The 27198-nt window shown below is 50.7% G+C and overlaps 1 protein-coding gene and 1 long non-coding RNA gene across 2 annotated transcripts in view; both read left to right on the top strand.

Annotated features, from left to right (window-relative positions):
- The window catches only part of NDUFA10 (NADH:ubiquinone oxidoreductase subunit A10), a 47295-nt gene that overhangs the window by 19727 nt on the left and 370 nt on the right, over positions 1-27198 (top strand). The window contains exon 9 of the mRNA XM_082690951.1: positions 6477-6585. Within this exon, the coding sequence (XP_082547077.1) occupies positions 6477-6585 (109 nt within the window). The remainder of the gene's footprint in view (positions 1-6476; positions 6586-27198) is intronic.
- Positions 6614-27196, top strand: LOC309844330. The gene is made up of 3 exons (XR_014300607.1): positions 6614-7502; positions 7674-7917; positions 24973-27196. It is a non-coding gene; the product is annotated as an uncharacterized lncRNA (long non-coding RNA).

Below are 27198 nucleotides of genomic sequence, written 5' to 3' on the forward strand. Positions count from 1 at the left end.
GCTGGTCTGCCAGCTGGACCGCCTTCCCAAAGTCCTATGCAGACCATGAAGTTCGAACAAAAAGCAGACAGGCAGTTGTGATTTTGATGCCAAAAAAAGTGTTTGCTTTACTTTACATTTTATAAACACTGAGCTTCAAATAGTTTGCTTTTATTGCTCATTTATTTGTCCTTCGTGAATTTTTCTTTACATTTATTGATGTTTTTTAAAAAACCAGCTTTTTGTTTTCTTGAATTTCTGTATTTTTCTTTTTCAGTCTGCTTCCTGTTCTAGTTTTTATCATTATTATTTTTCAGAGGCCTAGGTGCTCGATTTCAGGTCTTCTTCATACATGCCATCTGTAGGTGCTGTTGGTGTCCCTCCGGCTTAAGGGCGCTAATGATCTGAGAAGCAGCTGTGCTTGCCGTCTGCGTGTTTGCCTGGGCTCGGGGGCTTGACGTGCTCAGGCGTGCTTTCATCTAGAGTCATGCCCTGGTCGGGCGGGAGAAGAACTCGCCTCCTGCCATTGAGTGGAACATTCTGCCAGTGTCAGGAAACCAGGCTCTGTCGCGGCCGGGAGTTTTCTTCTCGTGCACGCCCCGCTTCCCCCCAACTTCTTGGCCCGTGGGGTCTGTCCGCGAGCTGGGAGGTGGTGAGGTCTTAACTGTAGGAGCACGTGGCCCTGTCTCCACTGACTTGTGTTGTTGCCTCATGTACTTTGATGCTGTGCTGTCGTATGTCTTCATGGAGAACTGACCCCTTCCTTGCCACGGAGTGCTCTGCTGCCTCCCTGATGATGTTCCTGTTCTGCAGTCTGTCATGTCCGAATGGGTGCTGTCTGTTCCGGCTTGATTCGTGTGGGTGTCTTTCTCCATTCCTTCCCTTTGGACCCGAGTCTGCTTACCGTGGGTGTCTTGGAGCCACATAGATTCAAGGCCCGTGTTTTCTTCTTTTCTGACCGTCTCTGTGTCTTAATTGCCATGTGTGGACGGCTTACATTTAAAAGGAACGTTGATGTATGTGTATTAACATTCACTGTGTCTCTCAAGGAAGGTTTTTCGTTTGTTGCATTTGCTGTTTGTTTTCTTTCTCCCACCTTGTCTGGTTGGGCCTGAGCCTCCGTCCGATTCCATCTTCTCCTCTCCTGGCAGAGCAGTTGCACTTCTCGCCATGTGCTCGTCACAGCCCATGTCCCCCAGCTCTGTCACCTCCCAGGTGGAGCTGGGACCTCTGAGCAGAGTGCCCGTTTCCTCCCTCCATCTGCTTTTCTTCCGGGACCAGAAGTTGATTTGCAAGGATGTGTTCTTGTTGGAGGGACAGGAGTGATGACTTTCAAGCTCTTTCCTTATTGCACCTGAAACTGGAAGTCTCTGTTTTTGAAAGCTCTGGTTCACTTTTTTTGTCTAGATGCTGCTCTGTGCAAATATTTTCGTAAACTGACCTAAATGAGATATATATGGTGCATTCTGAACCTTGCTAGAGCCCCTTTCAGCAGCCATGTAGTGTCTGCCTCTAGGTCTGAAGGCTCAGGGTATTAGCCTGAAATGAATCATGGCTACAGTGTCAGCACTGTGTCCAGAAGACATTCCAGAAATGTTTCCTGATGCCACAGTGCCCCTGCCCTGTGGGGGCTCCCCTCACCTTACAGCTGGGGAAGCCGCGGCTCAGGAGTGCCGACCTGCTCCGTGAGGAGGGGCCACTGTGACCCCCCTGCGGCCCAGCGTACAAACTTTGCTGTCTCCCCTCCTCCCAGCACCTCAGGCTTGGATCCTCGTGGGCTCATCACCTCCTTTGGCTGTCATGCTGCTAGGACCCTCCTTTCCCGGCTGGCCGCCTTACCCGCACATCCTGAGTAACACTCTGAGGCCTGTGTGTTTGTCCCTGCTAGTTTCTCTCCCTCTCGTCTTCTTTCCTAACTTTTGTTGTCTTTGAGGTTTGGTCCTCTCATTCTTGATCTTTATCCTACCATTAATTATTTCTTCCTATTGCTCTTCCTATATGCACATACCCACCAGGCTAATTTTCATAAAAATGTCACAGTGGCGCAGTTTTCCTTTCACTCTGGATCCTTCAGTGGCTTACCCTTGTTTAGTTATCAATCCAAATTTCATTTTTGCAAAGTAATTCAGAGTCCTGATCATCTGGTTCTCCCTCTTCCTGAATCTGTTCCCTCCCCTACCTGCTCAGTAATTGTCTAAAAATCCTAGCTTAAGTCTGGCTGTATTCACTCCCTCCCCTCCCCCCCCGCCGAATACCGTCTCTTCACTTCACTAGGCTTTATATGTGATTCTTGTTCATGTCAGTGACTGCTGGACGCAGACATGAGGGAGTGTGTGAGAAGGTGGCTGTCCTCGTGCCAGGCTGTCCCACCAAGGCCAGGGGCCTGCTGACTTGTTTCACCGAAACCGATTCGAGTTCTAAACACAGTCTGGAATGTGTGTTCATTTGATTCCAGACTGTGTCCAAAATGATAATCTTAAGATCCTGATTTTAGTGGTTACTTAGTTGTATTGTTGTCAGATCACAGAGAAGGGTTCAGTACTTCCCTTGAAGATTATGGATTACAGCATTCAATTCACTGTTTTATTTTGCTGTAAACAGTCTGTCCGCTCTTTCCCGTGGTCCATCACTCCCCTGCCCCTGTGCCCCGGGTATTTCATAACCGTGTGCAGCAGTAATTGTGTTTATTTTCATGTGAGTACCATTTCTTAATTTGGGGGACTCAAGTGAAAATTATGCCCAATTTTCTAAGATAATTACTGTAAACATGCCATTTACCAGTTATACTCATTTCGTCTAGAACCTGACCAAATTATTGGTTTCGAGCATTTTTGTTGCATCTCAGTTACGTATGCTGGTGTATAATTACGTGTGCGCTTATGCTAAGAGACGGTAACAGTACCTGTCAGCCTGGATAGCATTTCATGTTCCCGTGCGTATTCCCTAACTTACTGGCTGGTGCCCGCCTTGGTCCATTTCATTCCTGGGTTGGTGACTCTGGTCACCAAGCAGGGCTTCATGTGTGCGGGGCTCTAGGCCCCTTCCTCCCACTTCCCCAGAGCCTGGGCTGCCCTCTAACTCACTCTGTTTGCTTCATCATGGAGGCTTCTGTTTCTTGTGACTCTGGGACGAGGTCCTTATAGTAGGAAATCCCAAGGCTGCAGTTGGTGGGGTACGAGTTTGGTATCAGAGTGTGGTGATCAAAAAGAACTTTGCAGCTTGGGACAAGCTAACAGGTGGACCGTGGACATATTTTAGGAGCGAGGATAGACATTCTGTCAATTGGGAACCAGTGTGAGCCATAAGACATAATTTAGTAGGTGTTTTTTCTGTCTTTTCCTGCCTCACTCTTTTAGAATATGGGGCCTACTGCCCTCTGTTGTGAACCAAGCCCCACTATAGTTCATCATCTTCGGGCACTTTGGCTTCTGATGTTAAGAGGATATGTTATTTTCAGCCAGTTTTGAATTCTCCTCAATTATATTTAAGTGCTTTGTGAAGAGAATGTTTTCTTTCTCTGTGTTTTGCTCCCTGGGTCATAGAATGCTTCCCTTTCATCTCTGTTCCTTACTTATCTTCAATCTCGAGCAATCAGGTTGATGGAAGATTAGCACTCTTGGCGTTTACAGGAGACAAGAAGCCATAGGCTCATCCCAGCAGTCACCGCTTGAGCTCATGGTGATACATTGCGACAGTGGTTTAGCCGAGTTTAAACAAGTTGTCAGTTGCAGCAGATTATTTTTTTAATGTTCGGAAACAGTTGGAAGAGTATTTGTTGAAAGAGATGGTCTATTGGGGTGGGGGGGGGCATGTAAACTGTACTTCAGCCAGACGAGGCATAGAGGGCGCTATTGCTCTGTGTGTCGCCCACTGGCTCCCAGGCCAACAAGTTCTTAAGGGATTTTCCAGAATTTTGTAGGATTGTCAAACTACTGAAAAAACCAAATCATACTCCACCGTGACATCTGTTAACATTTAAAAACACTAATTTTCGCTTTTAGTGGAAATGGTTTACTGTGAGATCACTTTAAAAATTCTCTCTGTAAAAAAAATAATTCTCTGTGTTAACAATAAAGGGATGCGTACTTATGTGTTCTCTGCATCTGCGTGCAAAAGTCTGTTGTGTGAACAGCTTACTGGGGGGCTGACAGGGAGCCCTGTTCTTGGTGTGCCCTAGTAAGCCCAGCTTATTAGGGCGGCTGACAGGTGAGCCCTGCTCTTGGTAGCTGGCTGTGTGCCTGTGGACGTCCGCAGAAATCCCTGGGCCACATTTCCTGTGAGGGTGATATTTGTTGCCAGATTATGAGTCCGTGTATGAGTGACATCTCATTTGTCCCGGTGACCCTCGGGATGTGCCTCTTCCTGCTCTCCTCTCATCCCACCTGCCGCATGTTCTTAGGGCACCGCCGTCCTCAGCAGGAGGGGTCTGGGGAGCACCGCCCCAGGATCAGATTGGGGTGTTCTGACCGTGGCTGCTAGCCCCAGCTGCCAGGGGTCTGGCCTTGGCCACCATGGGTCTGGACTCTTTATCACAAAATAGCTGAAAGCCAGATGCATTCAAAGAACTTCCATTTGGGCCATTATAAACAGAAACCTCTTTTGCCTTTGTAACTCATTAATGGGAAAAGTGGTCATTTAAAGTAATTATTTGATTTGTTTTGAGCCCTTAAGAGAGGAGACTTTATTTAAATGTTTCTTTCTAAAAGCCCTAAAAATGCTTTTCATCTTCAAGTATAGCAGTCATATTCAGACTAAATTTGATTTAAAATAAGCAGTTATAATACAGTGTAAATATTTCAGCATTCAGCCAAAATAAAATGGTGAAACAAGGAGCATATCCTATGCTTTGTGTTTGTTGGTGCAAAGCAAGACGAGGGTGTGCCTGGCTAGCCTGTGTGGGCCTGCCACTTCTCCCCCCAACCCCAGGCTCCTGACTTTCCAGTGGCCCTTCTGCTCCTGGAACCTTTTGGGCAGGGCAGCAGGACACCGTGGGGTACATCTGGAGGAACTGCAGTTATTTGCTGCCTTTCCCTCACGATTCATTAGTGAGTTGTTTTTTTGTTTTTTTTTTTTTAATTATTTATTTTTAAATTTTTACTTTTTAAATTTCTTTTCAGTGTTCCAGAATTCATTGTTTATGCACCACACCCAGTGCTGCATGTAATGCATGCCCTCCGTAATACCCACCACCAGGCTCACCCAACCTCCCACCCCCTACACTTCCGGAACCCTCATTGTTTTTCAGAGTCCATACCCTTGCATGGTTCGTCTTCCCCTCCGATTTCCCCCAACTCCCTTCTCCTCTCCATCTCCCCATGTCCTCCGTGTTATTCCTTATGCTCCACCAATAAGCGAAACCATATGATAATTGACTCTCTCTGCTTGACTTATTTCACCCAGCATAATCTTCTCCAGTCCTATCCATGTTGATACAAAAGTTGGGTATTCATCCTTTCTGATAGAGACATAATACTCTATAGTATATATGGACCACATCTTCCTTATCCATTTGTCCACTGAAGGGCATCTTGGTTCTTCCACAGTTTGGCAATTGTGGCCATTGCTGCTATGAACATTGCGGTACAGATGGCCCTTCTTTTCACTACATCTGTTTTTGGGGGGTAAATACCCAATAGTGCAATTGCAGGGTCATAGGGAAGCTCTATTTTTAATTTCTCAAGGAATCTCCACACTGTTTTCCAAAGTGGCTGCACCAACTTGCATTCCTACCAACAGTGTAAGAGAGTTCCCCTTTCTCCACATCCTCTCCAATACTTGTTATTTCCTATCTTGTTAATTTTGGCCATTCTAACTGGTGTAAGGTGGTATCTCAATGTGGTTTTGAACTTCTTTTTTTGTTTTTTTTTTTTAAGATTTTATTTATTTATTTGACAGAGATCACAAGTAGGCAGAGAGGCAGGTGGGGGATTGGGGGGTGGGAAGCAGGCTCCCTGCTGAGCAGAGAGCCCTTTTGGGGCTCGATCCCAGGACCCTGAGATCATGACCTGAGCTGAGGGCAGAGGCTTAACCCACTGAACCACCCAGGTGCCTCTTCAGTGTGGTTTTGATTTGAATCTCTCTGATGGCTAGTGATGATGAACATTTTTTCCATGTGTCTGTTAGCCATTTATATGTCTTCATTGAAGAAGTGTCTGTTCATGTCTTCTGCCAATTTTTTGGAAAAAAAAAAAAAAAGATTCAATAGTTTTGCATGTTTTAGTGAGGGCTCACATATCTCCCAAACTTCATCCATTCTGGAAAGGTGGTTCCCTGTGGCTGCTCAGGCTTTCGGGAGACTCCCCCTCCGGTTCTGAAGGTCACCTCAGAAAAATAGCTGCACACAGACCTCATGGTCTTTGGGGTAAAGGTTTGCGTCCAGAGGACCATCTGGGAATGAATGGCATTTATTTGGCTGTATGTACTTTTTAGAAAATCAGTCTTACAGCTTATTTTGTTGTGTTTCAATGGTTTAGCGTGGTCTCTATTTTATTTTGTAGGGTTCAGAATAAGCTGGAGGTGCTGAATTATACAACCATTCCCATCTACCTCCCGGAAGTCACAATTGGAGCTCACCAGAGTGACCGTCTCTTCCAGAAATTCACAAAGGTGAGATTGGGAAACCAGGTGAGCCGTCTGCTATGAACCCTGCAACTGGCCCCAAGGTCACATCCCTGAAAAGGTTTTTGTTGTTTTTTGCCTATTTGTTTTAGTGAAAGAGCTTCCTTTTCATTTAAGTAATTCTCCCTTCTTCACCTCCCCGTCCTGTCGCTGGTGCAGCTCCTCTCTCCACAGGGCCACATGCCACAGTGTGTTATCTTGATAGGGACACGCTGTCTGTTGTGTAGCTCTTGTCTGCAGAGCGCACTTGGGGTGTTGCTTGACTCCTTATGGTACCTGTGTCCACAGGGAATAAAGCCGTGCATCTGCGGTGGGGGAGAGCACAGGGCTGGGGTGCAAAGCCAGGTCAGGGGAAGTGGAGCTCAGCAGGCTCCGAATGTGTTACTGGTCTTCTCTGATTTCCATACATTTTTGTGAATTGCTTGTTTTCTGAATTGTTTGTGGATAGTCATTTCAGGCAGAATTCCATGAACTTCAAGGGCACGTATAAGTTGTGTAGTAGAAGCTCGCAGATGAGGGAGAGACTTCTCTGGGAGTCCTTCCGTCAGTGGAAGGCTAAGGGCACGATCCATTTCTACACCAGCCATGGGTGGGGCTTGTTACTGGCAAATGTGTGGAAGGATCACACTTAGATTAGATCACCAAGCTGGGCAGCCAGCATTTAGATAAGTTTCAGCCTTAAATATTGTTGCGTTACCGTAATTCTCTGATGCTTGCAAGTTGCTTCAAGCACTGACTGGGTGTCCACAAGTATATCCCACTACATGCTATTTTACTGGAGATAACTCGGCATTTTCTTTAACAGGAGTTCTTCTGGTTGTTTTGGAAGTGATTGGATTCATTGTAGGAACTTGGGGAAGTTCACAGAACTCTGAGGCCGTCCCTCAGCAGTACCCACAGATAGTGTATGTGCGCGTCTCCTTTCTGACCACTGTTAGCATGTACATGTGTGGCGCTCGGCGGGATGGTGCTGCCTAGGGGCTGGGCTGGCTCCTCCCTGCCGCCGATGCCTTGTTTGCACCAGTGTCCTGCTGAGCTCAGTGCACAAGTGACCTCATTTTGTTCTGTGTCCTCAGGACTCCCACCTCTGTCCAGGCAGCCACCATGGTGCTTGGACTGGTGCTGTGGCTTCTTCTGTCTCCCCTGTGTCCCATGTGCAAGCACGCAAAACCCGTGGCCCACCCTTCCGGCCTTACTGCTGCTGTCCCTGCTGAGCCCTGGCTGGGCCCTGGGACATGGGCACTCTGGCTTGCATGGAGCCTCTTCTCTACCACAGCCACGAGGGCGTCCGCCACTGTCTCCCCGATGCCGTTTGCGCAGGTGCTGTGGGGGGCTTGAAAACATAAATACTCTGTTACCTAGTGAGAAATTCTTGCCCTTTCAAATTTTTAAAAAATTCATCTGATTATGTCAGTGTGTTGATTTACTCATGATAGGTCTTTAACGTCTCTTAGTTTTGACGACCTCACTTTTAAACAAGGAAACAGTAGGCGGCATCTCAGAGACTTTGGAGTCACTGATGTGTGGGGCTGATGAGTAACTTTTCTAAGGCTCTCTCTCATTTATGATGAGCCGCTCTGGCTTTCTGCTTGTCCCTCATGCGAGGTTTCCTCTAAACGTATTCGGTTTTTCCAAATGTAAGCAGGGGGTTTATGCAGCTGTCACCCCAAGTGGGGAGGGGGCCTCACATGAGTTGAGTGGCTGAGCTCTGCTCACTGACGGTTCAGCGGGCCTCGGGCCTTTTCATCTGGTCATCCCACCCGCTCACTGCCTTTGTTCCATCAGTTCAGTCACTCTTTCCACTGAATGCTTTCCAAGTGTGTGCCAGGGACCATGCTTGTCCTAGACACTGGAGACATGGCTGCCCTCATGGTGTGTACGTCAGAGTGCAAGGAAACAGTAAAACAGAATGTGTCAGATGATGGCGACAGGTGATGTGGAGAAAATTCCGTCCCCAGAAGAGGGCAGGGCAAAGCCTGGCAAGGCAGGGGCTGGATTTGAAAAGCTGGAGTCGTGCTTCCAGAGCCGCCTGAAGAGCTGCGGGAGGTGAAGGGAGCAGGTGGAGTGTGGGGCAGAAAGGACCCAGGCAGGGAGATGGGCAGCGACAGAGGTGAGGCACGGCATTATCAGCACAGACACAGGGAGGACGCCTCCTGGGCCAGTTGAGGGCTCTACAGGAGTGGAGGGAGAATGTGTGTGATGGGCTTTGTAGTGGGAACATTCTGGTTTCTAACCCGACACTGGGTGGAATAGGGGCACGAACAAGGCAAGGAGGCCAGTTGGGAGGCCTGATAGGAGTATCAGCCAAGGGGCAGTATGAGCTTGGACCGAGGTTCAAGAGATGGTCAGATGATGAGTACAAACAACAGAGTCTGTTAAAACTTCGTACTGGAAGAGAGAAGCAAGGAAGCTGTTTGCTGGGATTTGGCCTCGGCAACCAGAACTGCAGTTGGAACTGGCAGGTGTTGCAAGACATAGAGACACAGGTTTCGGAGAGGGGTGCGGAATTTGTCAGTCATGTTTGAGATGTTCGTGATAACCACAAAGAGGTTTTGATCAGGTGGTTACATTTGCTGAGTTTGGGGTCTGCGTCCTCCTCCGCTCTGGAGGGAGCTTGTCATGCAAGGACCTGACTGGTGTCATATGGTACATATTCTTGCACGTTCTGGCTCACTGGTGACTGCTCTTTATTTTTTCTCTTTATTTGCTATTTTTCCATCTTCTTAAGATGAATAGAGACATCTATTGATCTTGCTCTTGAATAGACGCATTTAAGGCTAGACACATTGCCCTTCAGGTCTGTCTTGATCTCCTAAGTCTTGATGTTGGGTTTTCCTTAGTCAACGCAGAATATTTTCTAGTTTCAATCTGATTTCTGTTTTGACCAGTATGCTAATTTGAATTATACTGGATAATTTAAAAGCAGTTGGGATCTTTCTAATTATCTTTTTGTTACTGATTTCTGGCTTAATTCTGCTCTAATCAGAAACATAATTTGTATAATTTCAATCCTTGCATGTGATTGAGACTCAGCATTTGGTCAATTTGGTGACATTTTGTGGTCTTGGAGGAGAGCACCCCTTCCGTTTATGCTGTGTGTGGCGTCCTGCTGGAGTCTTGAGGTGACATCTGTGGGGGCGTGACCTTCCCCCGGGCTGGTCTGGGTCCCCATGGGTCTGCTGGGTGGAACATGTGCAAGTCCGCCACTGTTGGTGGATTGGGGTGGATTGGTTCCTTCCCATGGTTCTCTGCCGTTGTGCTTTGCGCATGCCAAGGCCATGTCGTTGGGTGTGTGTGCCCTGAAGCCTCCCTGTGGGTGGCGCTTGTCCCCAAAGTTTGCTTTCTTCACTAGCTATGTGGCGTCTTGTGCCGTCTTCTGCCAGTGGCCTTTCCACACGTCCGTGTTGCTGGCGGGCGCTGTGCTCCCTGAGATGGTTGTGCCTCGCCTTTCGTCCCATCTGCGTTTTGAGACTGTCTCCCTCTTCACACTCAGTGCAGCTGCTGTTGCACTCCTGTCTCAGGAGCTCCTCCTACTCCATGTTTTGTGTGTTTCTTACCTGCTCTGTTTTTTTCCTTTCTGGCCCTCTTTTGCATTAAGGTGTTTTTTGTTTATTTTCATTCTGCTTCCTTCCTCTGTTCACTTCCTAGCTCTCATTCTCTTAGTAGTGTTTAGTAGCCAGTCAGGTAGTTAAATATCCATCCTCGATGTATTGCTGTCCACAGTGCGCTAGGTCTCTAGTTCCAGAACAGGGGTCTTGGGGCTTTCTCCTCGTTTGCCCAGCTCGTCTTTTGTGCTGTTTTGTCATCTGTATCACTTCTCCAAGCACTGTGGGCCCTAGAGACAACAGTGTTGTCTGTGGTCCATGCCCCTGCAGCTTTGCCCCAGGCTCCCCTGCGCCCCGTTCCCTCCGCTCTCCATGCTCTCACTCTACAGCCTGAAGAATTCTGGCTGACAAAAAATAAGAATTCTTAAGTTTAAAAATGGTCTCTAGGATCCTTGTTTTATCTGTTTTTTTTATTTTGGAATGCTTCAAATTTACAGAATGAACGAGAGTAGAACATACCATCTGCCGAGCCATCGTGAGCTCTCCAGATGCCCTCTTAGCCACAGGCAATGCAGAGGTGGTTCTTAGTGGGCCCCTGCAGCAGCCCCGCCTGGCCCTGTGGGGACGTAGGCTCTCGGGCCCCATGCCAGTTCTCCAGCACAGACCTCCTAGGGATGGGGCCCAGAATCTGGTTTAAGGAGAGAACTGTGGCTTTAAGGCATTCTCTTCCCACCCACAGCACAGCTGTCAAAGCCAGGAAGTTCATATTCCTATGTTCCTGCCTCTAATCTATAGACCCTTCGAGGTCCCCCACTGTCCCAGAGCTGCTCTGGAGAGCAGGAAGACCAGATGTAGGAGAGCGGCCTGCATGTGGCTGGTCTCTGAGCCTGACCTGTCCCTCCGGCTTTCCTTGGCACTTCGGAGGAGGACAGGACAGGCTGTGTTCAAATGGCCCTCCGTTTGGTGGTGTTTGCTGTTTGCCGGGACCAGGCTTCAGATGCCTGCCTTTCTGAATCTCCTGGAATCCAACGTGTCAGCTCAGCCCAGGGCACCCATGGGCCTGCGCTCAGACTCTGATCACTTGGCAGAGGGGCTGTCTTCACTGGCAGTTGCTCTTTTAGTCCTTGTAATGTAGCAATATTTCAGGGGGGGGAGGACTGTCCCATCTCCTCAGTGGGCTTGCACTCAGTGGCTCGGATATTAATGTAACGGTCGCCAGACTTTGCCTTTCTAGCTATGTCACTGCTCCCCCAGTGCTGTTTCTTACCCCACTGGAAGCCAGCACTTTCTCTCCTCCCTGCATGTTCACTTACTGGGCTGTGTGGCCACGGACCCCCAGGCTCCTATCCTTCACCCACACGCCTGCATTTACCTCTGCCTCTCGTGGGCCAGCAACTCCGAGCTCATGGCAGTCCTGCAGTCCCGGGGTGGCGTGACAGGGTCTGGCTTCCTTGTCCCCGACTCGTAGGCTTCTCATGTGGCGAGGGGCCTGGCATTCATGGCCTTGGGGTACGTGCTTCCTGGGGTAGCTGACGTGTGACCTGTTTCACACCACGCTCATATGTCTCAGTGAACATGTATGTCCCAGCTCCTGCTGGTGCCCCCGCACACGCGTCTGTACTTTTGTCTCTGCTTGGGTTCCTAATGTTCTTTGGCTAACATTTGTCCCAGTTTCGGAAGACTTACTAGGACCTCTTGCTAGGTGTGGCCTGCACCCCTCTCTGAGTACTCCCATTCTTGGGCCCCAGTCAGCCATGGAGACCTTCGAGCACATTCTGTGCCCTGATGCTCTTCTGTTGTTTCCATCCTGTTTCTCCATGACCCTCAGCCGGGCATGTTCTTCTTGTGGGGCTTCCAAGGTGCTCATCTTCCCAGCTCTTTCTCATTGGCTCCTAGATCTGCCAGTCCTTGTTTCCGTGTTTAATTGTAATCCTAGTCCTGTTTGTTTCTGGAATTTCCATTTTTTATTATGTCAAGTGACCTGCTGAAATTATTTTGTCCCCTCCTTACTTGAATACACTCATCACAAAGTTACCTCTTTTCGATCCATTTAAATTGCCCGGCTCTCTCCCAGTCCTTCCATGGTTGATCATTCAGTCCTGTTTTCCTGTGTGCTTTCTTTTTCTTTCCTTTAAGCACCAGTTACCGTAAAGATAGCTGGACACTCTGGATGGCGTTTTCTTACCTTGAGAGGAGGCAGATGCTGTCTCTGGCAGGCATGAACTTCCAGCGGGTCACCAGAGCCCATCCACAGACCCAGCACCAGATGCCCAGTGTAGGATTGTGAGGCCTGCTTTGCTTGCCCTTTGCCCTTCCTGAGGAGGGCACACTCAGTGGGGCTTGCTGTGCAATGGGTTCTGACCTGTCCTTCTGTCTCCACCAACCCCTCCCCTGCGGCTTCTTGGGCTCGCAGCTACCCCTGTAGGGGTAGGAGGGCCCTGGGGAGGCATATTTGCAGGCACACTGGCAGCTTGCCTCTTCTTCTTTCCTCCTGGGGACCTGGAACTTCCCTGCCTTCGTGCCTTTGCACAGATATTTTCCCCGTCTCTCCTGGTGGCTCAGGAGGGATGTGTCGTCTGTACCGGTCCCCCAGAAGCTGAGTATGTTAGTCATTTGAATCACAGACATGCTGGGGGTATTTGGCAGTTTTCCATCATTATTATGTTCTGTGTGTTAATGTCTTACTTTTAAATTTGTGAGTATTTAGAGAATCTACTCTATTGAACTTAAAATTTTAATGAAATACTTAGAAATGCTGGAATTTTTAATTAATTTTTAAAATTTCTAAGTGTTAAAAAAAGAATTTTAAAAATGTCTAAGTATTCTAAAGAAGCACTTTTAGAACAGTGTTAGATTTGCAGGAAAGTTGTGCAGCTGCCGGAGTGTTCTCATGTGCCCCACACCCCACTTCCCTTGCTGACGTCTTACGTGGGTGTGGTGTACTGTAGCAGGGGACTGACCGGCGTCTGTGCAGTACTGTTCACTGAGTCCATACCATGTTTGATGTCCTGAGTCTCCCTAGTGCTCTGTTTCTGTTCCAGGATCCCATCCAGGGGCTATCCATGGACCATCCAGGGACCACATGACACTGAGTTGTCACGTCTCCAGAAACTCCATTTGGCCATGACTATCTCATTTCCTTGTGTTTGGTCCTTAGGATAGTTGTAAGGAAGATGGTCAGGATTTTATAGACCATTCCTCAGGTGGGGTTTGTCTGATGTTTTTCTCAGGATTAGCCCAGGTTTGTATTTGCAAAGAGATGAAGCTCTGTTCCCACCACATCGCGGGCCACACACACACACACCACGTCCCTGCTGGTGTCGGCCTTGACGCCCTGGCTGCAGCCATGTAGGTGCCGCTCCCTTTGCAGGAAGTGACCATGCACTCTGTAGGCTTTGCAGGTGCCCGCTGAGTGGGAATTGTGTGAACCTTTAGAAGAGTGCCGATGTTTTTAAAGGAAACTCAGTTACTTGATATTTTAAAAAAAAAAAAAAGGTAAATTGGAATTAGATAGAATGTAAATCGTAGTGACCAATTGTCCTCATTCACAGAGTATTCTGTTTGGATGTCTGTTGTTACCAAGTGTCGCCTAGAGAGCCTGTGGTGGGAGGTGTAGGGATGAGTGATGAAGGCTTTGTGTCGATCTCACATGCAGCTGTTGGGGAGGCCTGGGGAGATATGCTCCCAGAAAGGGGTCCCTGGCCAGGCTGCAGAGCTCTTGTCTAGAGATGATCGAGGGAGCAGCGGGCACAGCTGGCCTGCCTCCGAGACACCTGATGCGCTCATGGGTTTGCTGCTGGGAGACAAGTGAGCAGCGTGGGGATGTTTAAAAGAATTGTTTCTGCAAGAGGAGGAATTGTTTGATGCTGGAGCAGAGCACATTCTCTGGCTACTTGTTTCCTGGAACGCGTGGGGTGGTGGGTGCCCTTATGGCAGAGACCCTTGGAAGATGACTTTCCTGCTAGGCTGTTATTCATTTTCTAGGGGAAAAAAAGTGTTTTTAATGTTGAAAATGTGTTTTAGCCACACTCCACCAACAGCATGAGAAGTTTCTGTAAACCTGGCACATGTAATAAAGGTAATGAAATTACTACAGTTGCACCTCATGATTTCATGAGGAACTTAAAATGTATCTGCAGCATGCTTGTGGAGACACTGGGAAGCAGGAGGGTGGGCTCTGCACGGGGTAATACATCCATTACTTATGATGCATATTTTATGGTGGATCCTGAACTTGCTGGTACTTGTGGTTAGGAGTTACTGGATGGCACTTCTGAAGTGCCATCTTGGAAGCGGGAGCAGTGCGCAGACCTTTTGTTTTTAATTAAACGTCACAGTCTCCCTTTCTCTTCTAGGATCTTTCTGCTCCTTCTGTCTTTGCTATTTTGGGTCGGGGTATAAATTTGTTTTTTACTTACACCAGCACTTTTTTACTCTTGTGGATGGGATATTATTCTTGCTTATGTTTTCAATAGCTTCTCTTTCTTTAAGCATCTCAAATACAGTTTTTTCTCTTCTTTGTCTGGTAATACCAGGTTTGGAGGATCATCCAGACTTTATCATTTATCGTTTCCTCTGATTCTTACCTATAGGGGTGGTTTTTTCCCTTCTGTGTTTTGGAAACTGTGATACTAAGTTCATGCTTTGTGGGCCTCTATCCATGGACACGTAATGAGAGTCCCTCCTAAATATAGGATCCCCAGTTAAATTTGAATTTGAAGAAATGATGATTCTCTTTTGGGGTGAGTATGCCCCAGACGTTTCAGGAACAGGGGCATCTGATGCTGTTCACTAGCTCTGGCTGTCCTGATCCTGTAAGGACTGATTGCTGCTGCCAGCTCCCAGACTCACGACCAGCAGGGGCTCCAGGCCCCTGAGGTAGTGCAGCTGGAACCCTCAGACCCGTTTGAGGACAGATCGTGGCTGTAAATCCCCCAGATGGCAGCGGAGGTCTCTGCAGGGCCCGGGCTCTCTTCTGTTCTGCCTTCCACCGGAGCTGCTACCCTCCAGAGCTGTGCTTCGGTAAGGACTCCCCTCCCCGGGCCCCACCTCACCCTGACGTCAGCTCTGCCTTCTGGCTCCAGGCAGCTCTTCTCACGTCCCCAGGGCCACTGAGGCTTCAGCTTGCCACGCTGGTTTTCACCCTGCTCTTTATTTCTAACCTTTGTGATTTCTTGCAGAGCTCAGCAATGCATTTAAAAGCATTTCTAGATGTTTTATATCAAGAGCTCTTTCAGGGCTCTGGGGCTGTTGTTTGGCTGGAAGCAGAAAGCTGCTGTGATGTTCTCCATGCTCTGCAAGCTGGTTTGGGTGCTGGGTCTGCCTGTAGCCGCACTAGTGAGGGTCTGAGTTGGAAGCTCTGTCTCTCTAGGCTCAACAGGTGTTTGCTTGGTGAGCCCCTGGGACAGAGAATTCATTAAATCCCCGACTCTCAAGGCAAGAAAGGAGAGCTGACTGATGAAAGACTTTCTGTCTCCTGTTAGCATCAGAGAGTCCTGTCTAGAAGACATATTCAGGCGTTGTGTGGGCACTAAATTATTTCCGGGAGTGACAGTCTACCCTGAACACTTGCTGGTAAGCTTAACACTGCTGCCACCCCACAGAACTGTCACCTCCCCATTTTGCATTTACTCCCCTGTCCCTTGGCAAGTCTGTTGTTCCAGGCACTGTTGTCAGCATCGGGGCCACATTGGGGACTAAAACAGTGTTGTTCTCAAGGAGCTTGCATCCTGGTTGGGGAAGGAGGTCCAGCCAATAAGCTTACATGTAACAGGGCATTCAAGTGGGATGGGGCAGGAATAAGTTGATCTTGGGCAGAGGTGTGCTACAGAGAGGGGTGACCGAGCCGCACCTGCGGGCAGGGCTTTGGAGGTGGAGGCAGGCTGGGCCTGCTGTGGTGAAATGGGGGTGTGGGGGTGTAGGCAGGGCTAGAGGTGAATGTGGAAGTTAGCGGGGCATGATTGGGGATGGGGGCTGTAGGCAGTGCTGTGAAGCCTGGGGTGACATTTTCGTGAGACTATAAGCCAGTGCGCTGTTTTGAGAGTGATTGGGTCTGAATTATGTGGAGAGATTATGTGCTTGCCATGTTGGGTTCTAGGGTGGGGGCAGAGAAGCGGGGGGTGTTTGGGGAGTCTTGGTGAGAGATAAGGGGGACATGGCTGTGACTCCCGGGGTGAGCTACGTTCTGTTACCCGAGAGGCCCTGTTTGCAATGATGGGCTTGCCCTTTCCCAGGAGTTGGATCTGTTCCTATGTGTCAAGTTTATAGCTAAATAAGCTGTTGTGGAAAGGTTCCAACAGGGGGTGCTTGAGGGAGGGATGCAGTGTGGGAGTGGGTGTGCTGTTTGTCTCCCTACTTTCCTTCAAACCCTGGGGTGGGTGCGATGCTGGGAGCAAGTGCAGACATACTAGGACCTGTCCCCTTCAGTGGCTGGATCATGAGGGGCGAGTTGAGCTGATGGGTCACAGGATTTGTGAGAGCAGAAGCTGTTTGTCAGAACGGTGGTTTTGTTCATGGGGCCACAGGCACGCTTAGTCGTGGACACCTGTTAGCCTGATGCTCACTGAATTCGCTGATGAACTGGATGAACCCAGAAAGGGTGGCTCACTGGAGCCTTTCCAGGGGACAGCCCATCACCCCAGATGCCTTTGTGCCCTGTCTGCACACTGGAATGGTGCACACTGGAGTGGTGCTGTGGTCCAACCCGCGTGTCGGCCACATCCTCCTTGTCAGGGGCACTCGTGGCAGCGGCTGTCCCAAGCTTGAAGAGCATGAGGACTGCTGGGAACACAGGGTACCCCCCAGCCTTTTACAGTTGCTCCCTTACTGGGAGGATTGCAGCCTGGGCCTCCTTGTCAGACTCAGACTTCAATGTTTTCATGACACTTAAGTAGATTCTGCAGTGACAGTGACAGGTGCCATTGGCAGAGCTGTGACGCATTCCATGCAGGGGGCGTGGTGGGGAGTAGAAGTGCCCTGGTCACAAAGGACCTGCCTCTTCCTCCCCAGATAGTGTGCTGGCCTGGGGCCTGGAAAGGTGGGATGTTAGGCTGGCAGCTGCCACCCTGCCACCCCCGCCACTGCTCCCCACCTCCACTGCTCCTCCCTCCACCGCTGCTCTCCCCTCTTCCCCTGCTCTCCCCTCCTCTGCTGCTCTCCCCTCCTCCCTGCCCCCACTCCCTGCCCCTGCGACCCCCAACCAACCCCTCTACGTCACTGCTACCAGCAGGGCAGGGCAGGCTGCTGGACCTCAGGAGGAGAGTTTGGATAGAATGGTAGAAGTAGGCTTTCCCATATTTTGTTGGCATGTTGTTTTATTTCTAAAGGCTGAATCAGGCTCAGTCTGTTGCTGGGCTAAGGAGCGAGAGCACGTAGGGAAGGAGGGAGAGGGCGCAGGGCAGCCGGAGGTTGCGGAGGCGCGAAGGGGATCCCGGCTTGCAGGCAAGTATGGCTGCTCCCGGAGGACTCGGAGGACTTGGACAGTCTTTCCACAGAGCCTGCCCCGCTTTTGCGGGCAGAGCCACCCTGAGGGAGAGTGGAGCCCTGCTCTGTAGGACCCAGGCAGACCGGCTCTTGTTGCGCCAGAGACACGGCTGCTGGAGGGCCGGTTGGCCAGCGAGAGAAGCTACCTGTGGGGAGGTGTGGGGCTTAGCATGCTCAGGTCAGTGCGGGGCATGCACACCAGCCTGTACGCGGGCTGCTGCCTCAAAAGCCTCATGTTCCTGAGTTAACCTCACTGGAGCCCCTTCCAGCCCCAGGCTCAGAGGGTAGATTGTAGCTGTTAGACTTCCTGCATTTACGTTTGCATAACAGAAAGGTTTTTGTGTGTAGCATGGTGTCCACTGGTGCTTTGATGGCTAACGAGTCTGGGGGCATGGGTATTGGTTCCCAGAAGAGGTCTGGACAGGTCAAACTCTGTAGCTACGGAATGTTCCTGGTGTCACATTTGCATGGTGGTGGTGTGTCTCTGTGGATCCTGTTGCCTTTGTGGCTTCTCTTGGAAGCCAGTCAGTGGGGATGATGGGAGGGCAGTGCTCACCCACACACACAGTGGCAATGTGGGCTGTGGAGGTGAGCCCTCATGGACTCTGGACCCCTGCCCCTTAGCTGGCCTGCCTCAGTGGGTCCAGAGGGTCAGCCTAAAGGAAAGCCGGCTTTGGTGGTCCAAAGCCAGGGACCCTGCTGCTGTGTCCGGCTGCCTGGCTTGGGTCCCCCAACTGGAGCCTCGCTGCCTGCCTGAGCTGAGGGACACCCTTGGGGTGAAGATTCCACGTCCTCCCGTGGCTGGGCAGGCTCCATGGCACCGGGGCCCAAGTCTGGGCGGCGTGCGTCCAGGTCACGGGGTTCAGCTGGCTCATTTTGCTTCCTGCAACGTTGTGATTTTTACTTCTGCTTGTCCTTGTGGGATTTGAGCTACCATTTATCCTGGGGCACAGCAGTCCTGTATCCCAGAAGTGGCCTGTGTCCCGGGAGCCGATGGGCTAAGGGTTTGGCTCTGTGTTTCCTTTTTGCTCTGATGGCCTGGAGTCAGGGGCCCAGTTTCAGGCTCTGCACCAAGGATGGAGTGTGTCACTGCAGAACTGCCTCTTCCTTGGAGCTGTCCTCTGCCAGTGTCAGCTGGTGCCCTTTCACTGCACAGCCCACCCAGACACCATGCAGAGGATGCGGGGACAGACCCGGTCCCTGTGCCCCACAGGCTCGCTGATCACTGGGCACCACACACATGAGCACAGCACATGGTGTAGTTCCTGGGCTCATGGTGGGAGTTCAAGTGTCAGGTGTCAAGAATCTCAAGATTATAAGGATGATGGTTTGCCAAGTAGACGACGGCCCTCCCCAATTTGGGGGGAGAAGGAACAGCTTTGTGAAGGCTAGAGGCAGGGGATGGGTCATGTATTATGTGAAAGAAAAAGAGGTAGAAAGGACTTTTATCATTTCAAAATTGAAGGTGGTCTGTGGGCTTTATTTGGGATTACTCATTGACTACAAGAAGCTCTCTGCTGTGAATTTCAGAGCTAGGGAGACAGTGGGGCTCGGAGGTTGGTTAGCTCAGGGCAGCTCCCTAATATGGGAAGATGTGGAGGACAGAAGTTCAGGGTGATGGTTCGGAAGATGCTGTCCTGGCTGGCGAATGCATTCTGGTAGCGAGTGGCAGGTATGTAACACGGGCCAGATTCTTGTAGGGCCTTGATGCCCTCGTGCTTGTTGGCAGTAAGAAGAAGAGGCCTTCTGGAAGGCTGGCTAGGATGAAGATGGGGTGTATGGGACGAGGGGACCTGGGGCAGGGGTGAGAGTAGAGAGGCCGGCCTGACCGGGAAGCCATGCACAAGGACAGCTAATTATGAGTAGCTATGTTCGGCCCCTAGCTGCTGTCTGGGAGGACAGGTTGTTACTCTTCCCAAGTGAATGGGCTGCAGAGAGGCTGTCTGAGCCGGAGGCTGGAAGGTTTCCTTCAGGGCACAGACCGGGCTCCATCCCGTCACATTGAGTCCCTGTGCACAGCTGGGTGGGGGAGTGCTGGGGAGGACGCCATGCACAGCTGGGCTTGGGGTCCCTGGGTGGGGGCATGGGGGGTGTTGTGAGCATTTCCTGTTTGGCTGTATTGGTGGCCTAGGGGTGCAGACTAGTGAAGACAGACCTGTTGAGAACAGAAAGTTGCTAAGATTCCATATAAATAGGAATTTTAAATTTTGGTTTTGTGTTGTTGATCCTGTGACGCGGGTGTTAGTTCAGCTCTCTCATTGCTCTGGCTGGAGTCAGGGTGGTTTTCGGGCACCCATCCATCATACTCCAGGTGACTGCCTGGGCAATCTCAGGTTTCTCCTGAAGTGATGTATGCAGAGGGGCACGAGTGTCTGGAGTCTGAGTTTATTTATCCATATATTTCCCATTCACTCAGCCCCCATTCTGTTGTTGGCACAACCTGTGAACACTCATGTGAGTGCCGATGTATGCATAGCAGGCTAATTTTTTAAAGTCATTTTTCAAACCCTATACTGGGTTACTTCTTATTTCTGTGCAGTCCTTCCTTGGGGCAGAAAAGCTGTGAATTGGTTTCCGCTTTACTGGTTCAGTGTCTTTTCAATTTAGAGAGGCCAGATGCTATTAAGATACGGAGCTCCCTCCACAAATCTGATCATGTCCGAGACAGTTGCCAGGACGACAGAGTCTTCTGCTTTCTCTCCTGCTATTTTTATTTCTTTACTATCTCAAGTTGTTTTTGTCTCAGTCCCAAGTTAGCATTGTCTAGAAGAGTGGTACTTTGTCGCTGGACTATGTCAACACCGTGCGGTCTTGCCTCCGCAGGGCTTTCTTGGGTAAGGCCACACTCGCAGTAATGGGAGAGCCTTGGAGTCGTTGGCCTCAGCGAGCTGACGGAGAAAGCTTACTAGACTCCGCTCGACACCCGGGCCTCAGAACTTAGCTTGGTACCTGTTTTTTTGTGTTAAACTGCAGATTCTTTGTTTAGAAATTGTTCCGCTGAGTGAGAGTGAGTGCATGGTGTCTGCAGTTGCCCCTTGCTCGCAGGCTGGAGGACACGCTAACGTGGCTGCTTGCTGAGCACGGGGCTGACACTCCTTGTCCGTCCGCATGCCCTGGCACTTAGGTTCCCGCGTGTGGAAGATGACCTGCGTCCCTGGGGCAGGGCAATTCGTGTCAGACATGGACTTCTCACCTGGTGCTTCAGGTTGAGTGTGATTGCAGATGACCACATGCTGTCTGGGCTCTGCTGGCGCCGGGTCACAGGGTGACGTCCTCACATACAGCCTGGCAGACCACAGGTGCCCGGATGTCGCCGTGTGTGCCCTCTGTTCTGCTGTTGGAGAATTTCTAGCAAGAATATTGTTTTCAGGTCTTTAAACAGAGGTTTGAGTCAGAGCTTTCCCACTCGCAGCTAACATGAGTCATGCAAAGTGCATGGTGCTGTGATACTTAGGGCAGTGGGTTTGGCAGCTAAATACGGATGTGTTTGTAACAGGCTGTGGTGTTTATGCTAAAAATAGAAGACACTTATTCTTAAAGAGATGGCTTCTGAAAATTGTCTTTGGTAAAATAAGATTTTAGGGGATTGATTTCAGTGTTTTTAGACTGAATTTATGCTTATCAATAAAGAAAAATTGGGGACATTGTATATCAAAGAAGTCACTTTAGTCACCTGTGGTCTGCCAGGCTGTATGTGAGGCGTTCTTCTTTAAAATTAATAAAACATTTTTATTTTTGGAACTCATTAGCATTTATATGTAATAGTTGATAACAGAAGTTGAACATTGGAATCCCCAAGTCACTGCAGACTTTCTTAGCCATTTGAGCTCCTTAGAGTGTCTAGAAAAAGCAGAGTCCGTCATACCTGTTACAGCCCACTTCCCACCCTAGGCAGGGCTTCATCTGATCCTTTTTTAAAAATTATCCTTTTTACAGTCCCACAACGAAGGACCTGGTGCCAGTATTAACACATCTAGTTTAGCTCTCCAGGAGGACTCAGCTGAAGAGCTGTGAGCATCTTTGAGTGCCCCTGACACGCCTGCCTGGAGCCAGAAGTTCCCCAACAGGACTTGCAGTAAACCTGAAAGGGGGTGGAGAAACCCTGAGAGCCCACCCCTAGGCCAACGTAGATAGGGGCCGGGCGCTGATGCATGCCCAGGCCTGGCACAGCTAGAAACCGGAGCAGCATGCCAACTGGAGGGCGAACAGAACACTGGAGGGAAGGAATGGAATTCAGTAAAAACGAAGGCAGCCACACGGGTGAGACAGACAACTAGCTGTTGCATCATTTCCCAAAGTTAGCGCATGCTAGGAGTTGCAGTTTAACTTAACGGATTCTTACACGGGGTCATGGAAGATATTCCTGGACTTGAGACTTGAGGGTCCAGCCTGCCGCCTGCAGTCAGGTGGCTTGGGCAGTTCACTTGACGCCTTTCCGAGGAGAGATAGTACCCACCTGCCCCTCATGGCATCAGAGCGCGTGAGACAGTGCTGGTTTTGGAATTCAGTGACTGCCTGCTTGCATCAAGCAGGTGAGTGACTGCCCTGGACACCAGAGGAGAGACAGGGGAAGAGAGGACACAGTCACCCTGTCTGCGTCAGGTCACTCCTGGAGGAAGGGGCAGGAGCTGGGCAAGAAGAGCTAGTCGTGGGAAAGGACGAAGACAAGGCAGAGGCCGGGATAGCCGGTCACCTGCTTGCTCATGGAGGGCCACTTGGGAATGCCTGAGAACCCAACACTCACCGGATCAGGAGGTGCGTGTGCCAGAGCTAGGGCTGGCTTCCTTCTGGGGGCCTCCTGCTACCCTGTCATGGAGCCTCCGGACACTCCTCCCAGAGGTGTGATTCCTCACAAGGCAGCGATTTTTGCCGCACGGCTCCAGGAGAGGTGGTGCTTGAGGAGGACAGCGCTGGCTGGTGAGCAGGGCTGAGAGCCGGCAGCCTTCTTGGCCAGAACCGGAGCACCGGCCCCCAGGGGCCCTGCGGGAGCAAGTGACTCACCACTGCCCTCTGGCCTTGGGAGAGGGGCTGGGTAGAGGCGAGGTCTCCTCAAGCAGGGGACACTTCAGTCCCATAGCAAGTGAGGTTCAAAGTTTGTGTCTTACTTTTCTGTTTTCCTGGCTTCTTTTGGCTTGGTCAACCATCTTCCTCTTCTGTTTTATTTCTTCTGCTGACTCATCAACTACACCGTCTGGTTTCACATTCATTAACACTCTGGGCTGTTCTAGTGCATGTCTGTCCCTCACCAGCATCTGTTCACACGTGGCTGGTCAAATCCTGCCAGCCCACACACAGCAAGCTGACTTCTGTCCAGCTCCCCTGACCTCTGCCATGGTCAGTTATCTTTAGAGGAAGCTGTTCTCATGACCTTTCACCCTGACTACTAGCTATGCTGTCCAGTGCACTCTGTGCAGGCCCTGGCCTCTGTGTGACACCTCTGCATAGCACCAGTCCCCTCCTGCCTTCACTGTTCCCACCACCCAGGTCTGTTGGCAACGAGTCGTTAGCTCTTGCTCAAAAAAGTCTCCCGCACTTGGGTTTCATTTTTATAGATGGCGGCACTCAGCACGGACTTCTGCATTGGCCACTTGTTTCCTCTGACACCCTGAGACTGCCCCCTGGACCCCTGGCCACACGGCTTCTGTGGATAAGTCTGAAGTCCTGCCGTGTGCCATCCCGTACCTGAGGGACCTCTTCTCTCTGGCTGCTTCTGAGACCCTCTTTTCATCTCTTTATCACTACTTCCAGCCACCTGGTGACCACGTGCTTCCGGGTGATTTTCTTTGTGCTTATCCTCCTGGGGTTCATGGAGCATCTCGGGTATGAGCAGTTCATTGTTCACGTATCATTTGTAACACGTTTAGTCATGATTTCTCTGGATGTTTCTTATTCTCTTCTGGGGACTCTTGACAGTTCATGACCCATAGGTTGCTGAGGCTCTGTCCAGTTGTTTTTGGCCTTTTTCTCAGTGCCTCATCTTGTATAGTTTCTGTTGTCCTGTCTTCAAGTTCACTGGGGTTTTCTCATGTTTATATAATATGCTATTAATTCCATTGTGCTAGGTTGGGTTCTCCAAGGAGCAGCAGCCAAGATAGGATCAGGTAGATATTGATGAGAGTTTTGGGGAAACACCTATGAAGGGTCAAGGGGAGAGAAGATATAAGGTGCAGGGAAGCCCTTAGTCCTTGGTGCCATGTGATGCCTGGGACAGGAGAGGGAGGGAGGCGTATCAGCAGTGAGGTGGATCTGGCCAGGCTGATAGGGTGGCCCAGGGCCAGCGATACCTGTCAGCAGAGTCCCATGTCCTGAAGAAATAGGAGGGCCTAGAGCCTCTGCCGCTCCCGGCCAGGCTGAGTGGGCACCTTCTGTGGGGACATGGCCCAGTGTGACCGTGGTGGTAGACACGGGCAGCAGCTGACACTGTAGGCACATTGGAGCAGCACACCCAACCAGTGGAATTTTATTTCAGATATCCTTTTTTTTTTAACCCTAGAAGTTTATTTATTTCTTTTTATGTTTTCTGGTTTTCTCATTACTTTGACTTCTCACTTAATTCCTTGAGCATAGAGTATTTTTATAATAGCTGTTTCAGTGGTCTTTTCTGATTTTCCATCTTTGTTACCTCAGAGTTGGCTTGATCTGTTCTCCTCTGGATATGGGTTACATCTTCCTTTTCCAGGGTTAGAGACTTCCACGTTCAACATCCGTTGTGAGGTCTCTGCTTATGAGTCCTTGATTTTGTTTCAACCCTTGAGGAGTGTTTGACTGTGTACCCAGCAGGCAGTTGACACACTTGCAAATCAGCTTAAGCTTCTGGGGTTTGATGTCTTAGCTTTGTGGTCAGTCTTGAGCAGCCTGGCTCATAGGGGAGGGTTAGCCTGGTTGCCAGGTGTGTGGTGAGCCCCGGGTGCTGGGAGCTCAGTCCCTCAGCCCCAGGAGTCTCGGCAGCCCCCAGGAGTGCCCTTTCCCCACGGGGCTTCTGCCGGCCTCTGGGACCGTCACCCCACATGTGCAGGGACATGCGCAGCCACAAACCAGGTCCGTCCCCATCAGTATGTCAGGCCTTCTTTTCTGCCCACAGCCCTCCCCTCTAGCTCTCTGCCTGCAGATGCTAACAGCCCGACCTCTGTTTCTGGTGTCCAGATGGTGGGGGAAGCTGTGGCCATCAGGAGGCATGGGTTTGTCTGGTGTCCTCACATGGTCTGTCCCGAGCAGCAGAGCCGCGGCCAAGGCTGCAGGGGTCCAGGTGGACCGTGGCCACTGTGGCTGCTCCCATGGGCCATGCCTTGCACTGTCTGGTTGCTGCCTGGCCTGCTGCCGAAGCTGTTTCCTCCTCTCTGCCAACCAGGTCCCGTCTGTTCCTGAAGCCTCTGATCCCGTGAGTCAGACCTTGTTCCTCCATCCTCAGGCACCTCCATTCTGACAAGCTGTACGTGTTCTGTGTATTTCATGAGGTTAGAGAAATTGGGATTTATTCATGCCACTCAGGACACTAGGACACAGTGTGCTTTATATGCAGAGGGAATTGAGATTTTTCCCAGGAGAATGAGTGAATAAAGGTAACTGCTCTCAGCTGGGTTCTGAGGGAAGCAGCTGGGAGAAGTCTCCCTGTGCGACCTCTGATCTCATCAGCCACCTCTCGGCACAAATCCCAGCCTGGCTTGTGGCGTTTCATGACGGGCGACGTTCCCTGGAGTCAGACTCTCCCGCAGTCCCACTCTGTAGCATCACCTTGCAAACAAAACGTATCTGTCTCAGCCGCCTCTGGAGCCTCTCCTTGAGCTACCCGGCTCCCTCGTCCCTCGATCCCGTCATCACCTTGTTCACTTTCTCTTAGGGCAGCGGGTAGCAGTTTTTTTGAGACAAGCCAGAGAGTAAACAGTTGAACTCTGTAGGGCCTGCTCCTGCTGTCCCCAGGACTTGTTTCTGCCACGGGACTGAGCACCCGTGAACCTTGTTTCTACAGGACAGTCATCAGCCAGGTTTGGCCTGCAGGCCATAGTTTGCCAATCCTACACAAGGCCATAAATTCACATGGGGATGTGGGAGCCCTGACTCCCCCGCACGGTGTGAACAGAGCGTCGTCATCTGGACCAGAGTCTTGTGCGCATTAAGCGAGAACCTGTTCTGGTTGCTTGTGTCAGCATCTGTTTATTTTTTCCTGCAGTAAGCAGTTACACATAGAGAATTTCACATCAAGCACAGAAGTCTGGAAGGGCACGTCGAAGGGTCGTTTCTCACCAGGAACGCTCCACAGAGCAGGGGCTGGCCTCCCAGGGCGGGTGATAGGCCCAGGGGCCAGAGGGGCTGGCTGCCTTGTAGTGGGGGCAGACTGAGCCAGAGGACGTGGGCTTGGAGTCTAGTTCCATGGACAAGCTCCTGAGCCTTCCTTTGAGGGAAAAAGACAAAACAGAATAGCAGTGTGTGTGCCTGGGTCTTGCCTTTTGTTTTCCTTTTGGATTCCCCGAATGCTCTTGGCACGTGAGTGGCTCTGTTAATGGGGTACCCCAGGCCTAAAAAGCAGAGCCAGCCTATGCTGGTCTCCTGCTCCGAAATGCATGGGCTCAGCCCTCCCTCCCGTCTTCCCGGCAGTCCCCAGCAACACAAGCGCCTCTGCAGACTGCAGAACCCCTGCAAACCCGCGTGACCCGCACAGGCGACAGCGTGGGAGCAGGGCCTCAGAGCACACCTGCCGTCAGCTCTGTTTGGCTCGGCAATGGCCTTTGGAGCCCCCATTAGTGGCTCCCATTGCTGTGGCTGAGGTTGGATGCCTGGTGCTGATGATGAGGAGAGGGAAACTGATTAATTTTTTCAAATACTTTAATACTTAAGGGCAAAATGAAGGGTTTTTTTATGTAGTATGTACGAATCTGTTTATCCACATTGACTTGTAAATACGAGAAAGTAAATGCAATGTTTTGTTCCCACATATGTAACTTGGCAAACCTAGTGTGCTCCAGTGTTTCCCTGGCCAGGCGTGGCTCCGTTGCAGGCCCATCCTGCGCTGTGGGGCACTGCCTTCCATAGCCACCTGGAACCCACGGCCCCTGACTCTTGCTGCAGACTCCTTTGCCCGAGGGAGTAGGCTTGTGACCACATGGTGTGGTCTCTCTGGATGCCATGAGGGCTGGCAGGAGACCTCTGCCCTCTCAGTCTCAATGCTGCCCCGACAGACAGCCCTCCCGTGTCTAGTCCAGTCTGCTTCCTCCCCCTGCTCCTGGGAGCTGCCACTGAGGTGGGGCCCGATATTTGACACCCCCCTTTGTCCGCTTCCCTAACCTGCCCTGTAGATGGTAAAGGGCGGAGGGCCCATGGTAAGCTCACCTGAGTGCTCCTGAGACTGCTGTTCCAGCCAGATTGCCGGCCAAAGCAGTGCCCTCTGGAGGTGCGAGTGGGTTGTTTGAATGACCACCCTCAGAGCCTGAGAACAGACGTGCTGCTTCCCAGGCCAGAGGCCACACTCCATGCCTGCATGCTATGGGCACACAGAGGCTGGCGGGGCTCTATTCCCGTGGAGCAACTGCAGCGAGCTGGGGCTCGTGGGCCTGTGAACCCTTGTGACTGTGGCCTTCCC

The sequence above is a fragment of the Mustela nivalis genome (assembly GCF_964662115.1).
Source record: "Mustela nivalis genome assembly, chromosome: 11".
Taxonomy (NCBI): Eukaryota; Metazoa; Chordata; class Mammalia; order Carnivora; family Mustelidae; genus Mustela; species Mustela nivalis.